Source organism: Ostrea edulis, chromosome 7 (genome assembly GCF_947568905.1).
Source record: "Ostrea edulis chromosome 7, xbOstEdul1.1, whole genome shotgun sequence".
Classification (NCBI taxonomy): domain Eukaryota; kingdom Metazoa; phylum Mollusca; class Bivalvia; order Ostreida; family Ostreidae; genus Ostrea; species Ostrea edulis.
In genome coordinates this window covers 50029383-50040162 of record NC_079170.1, presented here as the reverse complement: position 1 = coordinate 50040162, position 10780 = coordinate 50029383, and the positions used below count along the sequence as shown (strand labels likewise).

Below are 10780 nucleotides of genomic sequence, written 5' to 3'. Positions count from 1 at the left end.
ACATTGAGATGTCAGTATATCCCTACATGTATATCCAATTTGACCATAAACCTTGTGACATCAAAATCAATAGGGGTCATTGTCTCCTGAAGATGTACATGTACCAGTGTGCCAAGTTTTATGTTTGTCAAACAAAGGGTTCTCAAGATATTGAGCGGAGAGTATATACCTATGTCCAGTTTCACCTTTGACCATGTGACCTCAAAATCAACAGGGGTCATCTATTCTTTGGGATGTACAAGTGTACTACGTTTGATGTCTGCAAAGCAAACGGTTCTCAAGATATTGAGCGGACAAAGCCTTCCTTTGTCCAGGGTAGATTAACCCTTGACCTTTGGATCTGAAAAACAATAGGGGTTATTTTCTGCGCATAATCAAATCACTACGATCAAGTGATTGGTTCTTAGATATTGAGCGAACAATATGTGGTGCACCGACCGACAAGTGCAAACCATTATGCCCCTCTTCTTTGAAGGGGGTGGGGTAGGGGTGGACATAAATATACCATTTGAGCATACATGTCCATGATGTCGATATCATCATCTGACAAAGTTACCACACTGTTTTCCAATGACCAAGTACGATGTCGATATCGACGATATTCATTCCATATCGTCAATGGACAAAGTTATAATTAACTATGAGATACAAGACTGTTTTCAAGGGTCACATAGATAATGGTATAATCTTAGGTTCAGGGTTAAGTTTAGGGTTAGACGGTATATTTATGGGATTACCTTACCTTAACTAATGGCGCCACATTTATAGGGTCTGTATATTAGAAGTGTTCCATTCTATGGCAACGGTCCAAGAACGTTTTAATTACCTATCGTGCAGTATCAAATTCTATGTTCTATTCACAACATAGGAAGGGATACTTCTACTAAACGTGCATAGTAAGCATGGCTGTGATAGTCAATACGATTATGAATCGATATCGTGAATATTGACATTAAACACTATCTCAAATGAAAAAAATAAAAAATACACACGTTTAGCCAACACGATCATGATTTGATATCGATACGATATCAACAAGATGGAAAATCATAACGGTCATGATTCGACATCGATACGATATCGAAAGAAGGATTAACTAAGAATAAACGATACATAAATGATTCGATGTCAATATGATATCGTCCATAATGTCAAGACACAAAACCTGACATTCTAAATCAGATATTGATACGATAGCGTCGATATCGACAAGACAGAAAATCTCAATAATCATGATTTCATATCAATACGTTATCAACTATACAGTAAGCTCTTATGATTACAGCTTCAGTATAAAACCCAATAAAGTTGAAATAGTCGATACCATACTGATATCGTTTCAATATTGTTGATGTCGTCGATATCGTACATGTATCTACATCGCGTCGTAGGCATTTTTCCGAGTTATGGCCAAGACAATGCAGAGACTGCATAATCTAATATTCTTTAAAACTCACCAGTCTCAAATCATATCAATTGCATTTTCTTGTACTTTGTGTCAAGAAAGTTTTAATGTACATTGAATGTTGACAATGGTCCCAGCCTATCATAGATGATTGTATGAGGTGAGCCCCTGGGATTAGGTCGGATCTCGCCCAGCCATATATGATCTAATATTCTAAATGTATCGAGATCGATTTGAGGGCATGGATCTTTATACTATTAGTTTTCAAGATATACATGTACATGTAAAACCATATACGACTGGGTGGAGTTAGGTATGGACCACGTGACCCCTTTAATGGGTAATACTGAACACAATGAAGAAAACACTACTTGATTTGAGGGTAGTGATCTCAATATATTTGAAATATTAATCATACAAGGGAAAGGTCAGACATGCCCGCAGTGGCCCACCATATATCGGTGTCTGTCATTGCATTTGTCTTGAATCAAAGAACAAAAAGATATCTGGTTTGAGATTAGGGGATATCTAATAGTTTTTATGATATTGAACCATCTATGATAGGTTGGGACCATTGTCAACATTCAATGTACAATAAAAAAAAATCTTGACATACTGAACACTCTCTTGCACCCCCCAGCTTTCCATATAGAAGCTTCACGATGTTTTACACTTTTTATTTCGTGTCCTACGTAATTACCCGTAGTCTGAATAACATTGGAGAATATCCCTGACACAACAAACCTTCACTTCCAATGTCAGCATTTTTTTATATTAAGCAACAACAATACGTTTTGCAATGCGTAAATCTAAAATATTCCGTTTCCGGGAAATCTCCGTATCAGCTGGCTTACATGTATTAAAAGCTTAAATTTTTGTTGGCATGCCTAACTCTATATATATATATATATATATATATATATTGCATTGCTCATGTATTACGTGTACAATTTAAAGTGATTTTGCAACTGTTTATGTGAAATAGCCTTAGAATATATTTTAATACATGTAGATAGCTACATGTAGATTCCCTATCTATTTTTCATTCATTTGTTAAAAATATTGCGATTTAAAACTATCATGATTTCATTTGCAGAAAATCCATTGATGCATGCACAATAATATGTACATGCCTACCACTACTGAAAGTCCAAGATATACTTAACACAGTTGTCACAATGACATCAATAAATGTGCGTGATATAATTCTGAATAGCTGCAACATTGAAGCTCTCTAGAAGAAAAGTTGGATATTCGAGAGCTACAGACCCACCCTGTTATAAAATCGAAGGTTTTTAAAAGGGATGGATCAGCAGCTCACTGGTATCTCCATTACAGTTCTGCAGCTAAAATTTGAGAAATATGATGATCGTATTTCGTTACATGTAGTCACATTATGTATCCACTATGTACATGTACATGTATATAGCGATACAGTAGAATATCAAGATGGCGGACACACTATGACAGGTACATGTGAGTGATGGACGACATAGTCACTGACACTGCCCAGAATCGTCCTCCTGATCGTCCCTAATCCTCTACTGCCCATGATGATCATACTGGCGTTGAGCTCTCTGGCGGTCTTCACTATTCCCTCCCCGGGAACTGATGATTGTGCACTTCTAACGGTGCCAGTGGCCTATGTATCAGAAAAAGAATAAGTTTAGATTTTTAAAAGCAATAAACTAAATTCATACAAAATTAAAAAAACCCGAACTTTCAAATTGTATGGACGTTTTGAGCTTGTAAACGTCTGTCTACGATGAGTAATAATTGAAGGGTATTTGTATTTATTAAAGGAGATGACATAGAAATGACAATGCCTGCTGTTAAATCCATTTATGCTTGATACATAATGAAAGGTGAAGATAACGAACATAGAACTATCTCATAACGCCTATTAGGAATACAAAATAAAGGATTGGGCAAACATGGACCCCTGGACATAACAGGGGTGGGATCAGGTACCTAAAAGGAGTAAGCATCTCCTGTCAACCGGTCACACCCGCCATGAATCCTATGTTTTAATCAGGAAAATGAAGTAATCCGTAGTCAAATCAGTGTGCCAAGAACGGCCTAACAATCGGTATGAAATACGCCAGACAGCATTTGACCCAATAAGTTGTACCGGCAAACTAGATCATTATAACGACCATAGAATTTACGAAATGCTGATTTACGTGAGAGTGTTGAGACCCCTGTAACATCAACTTGTTTTTCAGTAGCTTGCTACGATTCGATGATAAAATATTGATTAATTCAAATTGATTTGTACAAAGGAAATCCTATTAAGAAATACAGAATCAAGAATAGGGTAAACATGGATTCCTGAAAACACCAGATATGTGATCATGGGTTTTGGAGCTGTCAGTATTCATTCCACATATAATGAGCAGGTAAACAGAGTAATCTGTAGTCAAAACAATCATACAAACTATGTAAAGAACGGCGTAAACATTGGTTCCAGATTAATAAAACCAAACTTTGAAAACAATACTGATGATAGGCCTGTAACATCAACTTATTTGTCAGTAGCTTGTCTTGGTATACAAATTGACCATACTTAGAACAATCTTTCACATATCGATTCAATTAGAAAAAAATGAACAACATAGGAAGGTGATAATGGAATATTGCAATATAAACATACGCACTTGACGATGGAGAAGCTGAAGTCAAATTGTTCGTCAAAAAAGGTTGAGTGATTAGTTATCTAATTACGTCTATGTTTAGTAAAACATACAGATGTGGTAGACTCGGAGGTGTCTTTTTGTCGAGTTCACTGTAATATTTTAGAATCAATAGATTTCAGAATCGACAAATGAAAGGTGAAGATAACGAACAGTGATTAATCTCATAACTCTTATTAGGAATACAAATACTGTAGAAAGTTTGGCAAACACGGACTCCTGGATATACTAAAACATTTAGCAAATTCTATGATCGTTATAATAATCTAGTTAGCCAATACGACCTATCATTGGGTCAAATGCTGTCTGACGTATTTCATACCAGTTGTTGTGCCGTTCTTGGCACACTGATTTTGACTACGTATTACTCCGTTTACCTGATCAAGATACAGGGCTCACTGCAGGTATGACCGATTGACAGGGGATGCTTACTCCTCCTGGGCGCTTCATCCTACCTCTGGTATATCCAGGGGTCCGTGCTTGCCCAACTCTTTATTTTGTACTCCTTACAGGAGTTATGAGATTGATCACTGCTTGTTATCTTCACATTTCATCAGAAAATTATAAAAATATACACACAATGTATAAAATTCAAATTTTCCTTTTCATTAAAGTTTCAATACACTTTTATTATACACAAAATAATAACACTATTCTTTCTTAATGATTGACTATTAATTTTTCAGCAGTTAAATTGACATAAAGAAATCAAAATACAACTTCTAGAATGGTTGTTATGGCAACCTAATTCGTGAAAAAGCTGTACATGTCTAATATTGATATGATAAATCAGCTTGTTTGGACAATTAGATTTAAAATCGACATACATGTATTTGGAAAAAAAAATCAATTCAGAATTGCAGATATCAACATATCAATTGAAAAACTTAGTTGTCATAGCTACCCTTTCAACAAAATCAGCTTTAGATATGCATTCTTCTAACTTTTAGAATTAACACTGAGTGCAGCAAACATAAAGACAATCGTACATCTTTGTTCTTTTCTTTCAGCATTGAATATCATTCTTATAACTTACATCTAACTTTGATAAAGTACATATTGACCTAAAATTATCATACTTAGAATGTAATTCGAATTTCTTCAGTTAAACAAAAAATTCAGCTACAGGTAGCAATTTTCAGCTGACTAATAACTTCTCATGCCACCTTAACATGATGGCAATTTTTCATTAGTATTTTTTAAAATTATTATTCTTCCCCCCAAAATTTAGATTAAAAAACAACAAAGAAAATTACACAAATCTATTCTTAAAAGACAAGAATTAAATCTGAATTTCCTCTGCCAAAATGCACATTTTCAATAATAATCGTAACTTTCTTAAAGCAAGAAAAGTGAAGATAACGAACAGTGATCAATTTCAATCACACCTTGATCAATATCTATGGAAACATTTGTTTTCAGGAGAAACATAATTCGATAAGTTTTTGTAAGGAGATTTATGCCAAAGGTCAAGGTCCAGTATACACATGTAGATAAGGTCAATGGGATGAATTAAAGCGGCATGGTCACGATTTGAGTTGAAATTTTTTAAAATTTTATTCTTCCAATTTTAATGTTTACGATATACTAAATACTATAAGGTATTTTTATTGGTCAGCAAACATTTGAATTTGAATGTATTCATCAACTTCTTCACATTAATATACATCCAGTTATATGTACATATAATTATAGTAATGGTCAAAAGGTTTAAAATGCATTTTCCCCAAATGTCTGATCAGAATATATCCTACATTAAAAATTACGCAAAAGGAGATAACTCAATATGCAAAATTCAACAAATTGATACTTTCCATGCCATTTGCCAGTTGAGGTGTTTTGTTTTTAAATCTGCATTATAAAATTTATCTACCTTCTTCTTAAATTAATATTTGATTATCTTTAATGTGACTGGCTTTTCGCTCATGAGTTGGTCAAAGAAAACAGTAAAATTGCTAAATTTTGGTCATTCGAGCCTGAATTACGAGCTGGTATACAGTAATGATACCAATTCTAGATAAAATTACAAATTAATCAATATTGTTACTACTTTATCTCATCATGTAGCAAAAATTCCTTGTCAAATATTCGTGATATTTTAAATTGAAGTGAAATTTTCCCCTAACTCAAATTTTCCTGTTTTTTCCTATATAGATATAGCCCGTTAATATGGTAACGAACCACGTTTCAAAATAAATGTAACAATTAAAATGATTTTTTTTTTAAAATGTGTGCCGCAATATTTTGGTCGTTACAGAGAAAACGGTGATTTCGTAGCGTGTAACGTAAAGACAGTGTCACTTCAGATACGCCGTACTTACATGTTCACTTTCCATAAGTTTGGCGAATTCGTTCAACTTTCCTTTGACTATTTCCATGTTTTTATCAATAGCTGCTTTCATATCTGCTTCAGAGGTTGATACTAGAAACAAAAGCATAATTCTGGAGACAAACACGCACAGTAATGTACTGGATAATTCTTAAGGGGTAAAGCTATAGAAATTTATTGATAAAATGTAAGTGTAATTTCTCATCCCCAGGCTGCTTACCCTGATCTTACTGATTGCTGTCACTACACGATGTATGTGTACTTACCTTGAAACCACTACTGTGATGTCATAATGTCACTGTATTTGTTACTGACCCTAAATCCACTCGTTTGATGTCATAATGTCACTGTATTTTACTTATTTAGAAACCACTGCTTTGATGTCATGGAGTCACCAATATCTATTGAACTTGAAAGCGCTGTTTCGATGCCAAGGTGTCACTGATTTCTACTTACCTTGAAACCACTGTTTTGATTTCATTGCGTCACTAATTTCTGCTTACCTTGAAACCACTGTTTTGATTTCATTGCGTCACTAATTTCTGCTTACCTTGAAACCACTGTTTTGATTTCATTGCGTCACTAATTTCTGCTTACCTTGAAACCACTGTTTTGATTTCATTGCGTCACTAATTTCTACAGAGTAAACCATCACCACTTTATCATTTTCCCTCTTCATAGATTTACAAAACCCTGTAAATTAAAAACCAAATTACATAGCCAGCTTCCTCTACACATTGCGGTTCGATGGCAATTTAACATCGTTTATATTTAGAACTAATTTGAGAACTTTCTACTGACAATGTGATCGGTTGATTGATTGCTTTACGTCCCGTCGAGAATATTCCACTCATATTGAGACGTCACCAGCTGTAGGGGAAGTACCACAAATTTAGACCTATGCTAAGCGCTCAAGGCCGTAGCAATGGGGATTCTTAAAACGCCTGCCCTTCGATCTGCTCACTTCTAAATGTCAAATGTTTAGCGAAGGAGCAATCACTACCTACGTTTGCATTCTGTTGCGTCTACAAACGTGTAATATTTGACAGTTATGTATCCATATGCCATCACTGATACTAAATAATGTACATTACTTGACAACATTCATATAATCTAATCTTTCAATATTTCCTTAATGCCATACACTTTCATTATCTAAATTCCCAAAACACACCCAATGTACTCTCGCCTGAACCACTTAAAAAGAGAACATTTAATGAAGATGGAGAACAATAAAAAGTTCAGGAAATTGTCGATCTGTTGTAGATAGCACATAATAAATACACTCACTACTATTAACTAAATAAGAAACAGATGTTAATAATATACAAATATTACATGTAAATCAAAAACACTTGAATAATGGCACAGGAGCGTAGCTGCGTTAGGCTGGAGTAGGCACGTGCCTACTTATTATTTTCATTTTCAAAACACATTTTTGTCCAAAAATATTTGCAAAAAATATGTTCATATATATTTCTAGTTTTTAAAATCGGATATAGAATTATTATCTTATTCTACATGATATGAATAATGGTTAGATATATTTTCATAAACTTCTGCATGCTGACACTCGACTTCACAGTTTAAAAATCTTTGAAAAGTTGTACAATATTTAATGTCTATTGCAATTATCTTGATGCTCAGAGTAGAGTGGTGCAAATGAATCCTAATATTTCAAAAATTTCTCGGGGGTGACCCTCGACCCACCCTTCCCCAAAGCGAGAAGGGACAATCCCTTATCGCACCCACCCACCTCCTATCGGCGCTTCGCGTCTCTGTCAAACCTTCATCTTTCGGGCCTACACATTGAAATAGTCCTAGCTACGCCCCTTAATGTAAGTATTGGGAGTGCTCGTTATATAGTGTAATAACTGTTATCATGTTTATATGTCGACATTTTTTTCACAAGATAAAAAAACCAATTCATTCGGCAGGTAACGAAAGATTCGTGAAGACACCATCATCTTAATATAGAATACGTGTCCTTGAAGTAAATGTCTACATGTCGCATTCATCTATGTAAATCAACTTTGACAGTAATAACATCTTGGAATTCAAATCTGTGTAGAATGCTTTCTGGGAATCTTAATAATTAATTTTATAGTACATGTAACCTTATTTCTTAAACAAAAAGATCTACATCAATAGGCCTAGTCATAAAATTACCAATTCCATTAATGGCAATCACTATTGACTGATTGAAACACATGATAAAAGTTAGCATGAATGACATTCACTAAAATGAAAGCTAGAACTTTGTGTTGAATAATTTTATTACAATAACGCGATGTGTCATATCAATACATTCATGTACGACAGAAATATTTCAATCCATTTCTCGTGTACATTAACACAGACACTCGTTTTCTCTTCACACGCATCCATCAATTTCACATGATGATGCACTTGATTTATGAAACATTTCAATACTTACACTTAAATGCATTTACAGCTTGTGTACTTCCATCCATCCCTATAATTACAGTTCGTTCGTTGTTAGCCATGGTGTATAGGAGACTGACTCACAAGCAGTCGATCTGATGACGGCGCAGTTTACGTCAGCCACTGTACAAATACTGTTTTGTACTAGAAACACAAGGTGAAACTCCGCCAAGACGTCGTTTTGAATGTGCAGACATACCTTACTTTACTTTCAGCATAAAGCAAATGTATTTACAGAGAAATGTTCCATCATTCAAACGCACGTTTTTTACTTCCTTTATCCAAAATATTTGACCCCAGAGTGACATGTAGAAAATCTTACTCCCAGGATCAATTATTCAAACTGCTTGAAGTTATTTTCTAGAAAAGTTTAACAATTTATCGATTACTTACTGATATCGACGAATATTGCACATACAAGTACCAAAAAAGCATTTTCAAGTCGCGATGCAATGTATTTTATCACAAGTTATGTTTTCAATAAGGGTCCAAAGAGCTAGAAATGTTCATCTGACATAATATATAAAAATGATAAGCTTTGCAGAGACTGGTTTTCCTGCATGTCTCAGCAGAATTGTCCAATCTTTAGCACCATGCAGGTTTTCCATAATACAGACACTATACATAACTATTCTGTACCCGTATATAAAATCCACAAGTGTTAACACGTATCATATCCTAACTGTGGAGACATCCGTAAATTCTGTAGCACATGGAATGATTGATGAACAATTTCAACAACATAACTGTTTAACAGTCATGGTAACAAGTAAAGTTCTAGGTTGTTTAACGTCCCATGCGAGAAATTTTCACTTTATATAGACGTCACCAACTGTAGGGCCGCACATTTTGACCTGTATGTGCATGGTCATCAGGGCCGAAGCAGTCACTGTTTTCTAATCACGTTAATGCCTACAGTGATACGGGATTTCCGTTTTTAAGACATATATCCGAAATACGCATGACTTTGATATTTAATTCTATACTTTTAATACTTTCGCGTTAATCAAAGGTCCCAAGTTTGACCCGGCATCGGAGTCAAGAATCGAACACGGGACCGCCCCTTTCCCCGTCCCCTGCGGCTACGTGCCTGATGAACTTATCATAGGTTTGCCTGCCAGTTAGATGTTGTACAATTTCATTTCAGTCAATTTCTAATCATGAACGAAGTAGTGACAGTACATTCTCTTCCAAGGTCAAGGACTTTAAGACAATTCAGTAGAAGAGAATACCGTCAGTAAAAGGTTCCCATTGTCTAGAAGTTTGTTGTTGGCAAAATAGAGAAAGGTGTAAATATTGATACATGTACAGCGAATCTAACCTAGGGTGAAACATCGAGTATGAATGAAATTGTTACATCAATCACCGAAATTATATCAATCATAAATGAAAAAAAGACATCAAACAAATTCTTCCAATATACATTCCTTTATACATATATGTATTTACATTTCCAATGTTATTGCCTTCAATGGCTTAAGCAACTAAAATGTTAATAATTTCCTTATGAATGTGAACGATATGTGTATGAATTTTGATAAATATAAGTACGTCATTTTAACCGCTGGGAATCCCGAAAGAAATGAAAGTAGAATGTACATGTACATATGTATATATAACACCTTTCGTGAAGTATGTTGGCGTAAAGCGTCGCAGTTTTTCAAAATTGCAATTTATTTCTTATGAGAACACCTTGTACAAAATTATTTCGTGGTAATTTTGTGAATTGGATCTGTCCTCGTTACGTAGCCACTAATGATATAAAATCAATTAACACAGATTGTACATTAACGAATGCATTTTTGTTCGCTAATGAAACAAGAGGTACTGTGAGCAATGCTCACTAAGAATAACCCCGCTTACCCCAATCTCCAAAAGGGTGTTGTTAATAGGTATAATACGCAACTT

General features: G+C 34.7%; 1 protein-coding gene across 2 annotated transcripts; it reads right to left on the bottom strand.

The window, feature by feature from the left end:
- Positions 1-2067: 2067 nt before the first annotated feature.
- On the bottom strand, positions 2068-9122 carry LOC125655271 (universal stress protein Sll1654-like). Of its 2 annotated transcripts, none has more exons than XM_048885514.2 (4): positions 8865-9122; positions 7025-7120; positions 6420-6520; positions 2068-3047 (listed from the first exon to the last, which is right to left on the bottom strand). In XM_048885514.2, the coding sequence occupies exons 1-4, from the start codon at positions 8932-8934 to the stop codon at positions 2850-2852; spliced, it is 465 nt and encodes a 154-aa protein (XP_048741471.2). In that variant the 5' UTR covers positions 8935-9122; the 3' UTR covers positions 2068-2849. The 2 variants fall into 2 exon arrangements, with proteins under 2 accessions (XP_048741471.2, XP_048741472.2); XM_048885515.2 differs by lacking the exon at positions 8865-9122 and adding an exon at positions 7229-7435.
- Between the last annotated feature and the right edge of the window lie 1658 nt (positions 9123-10780).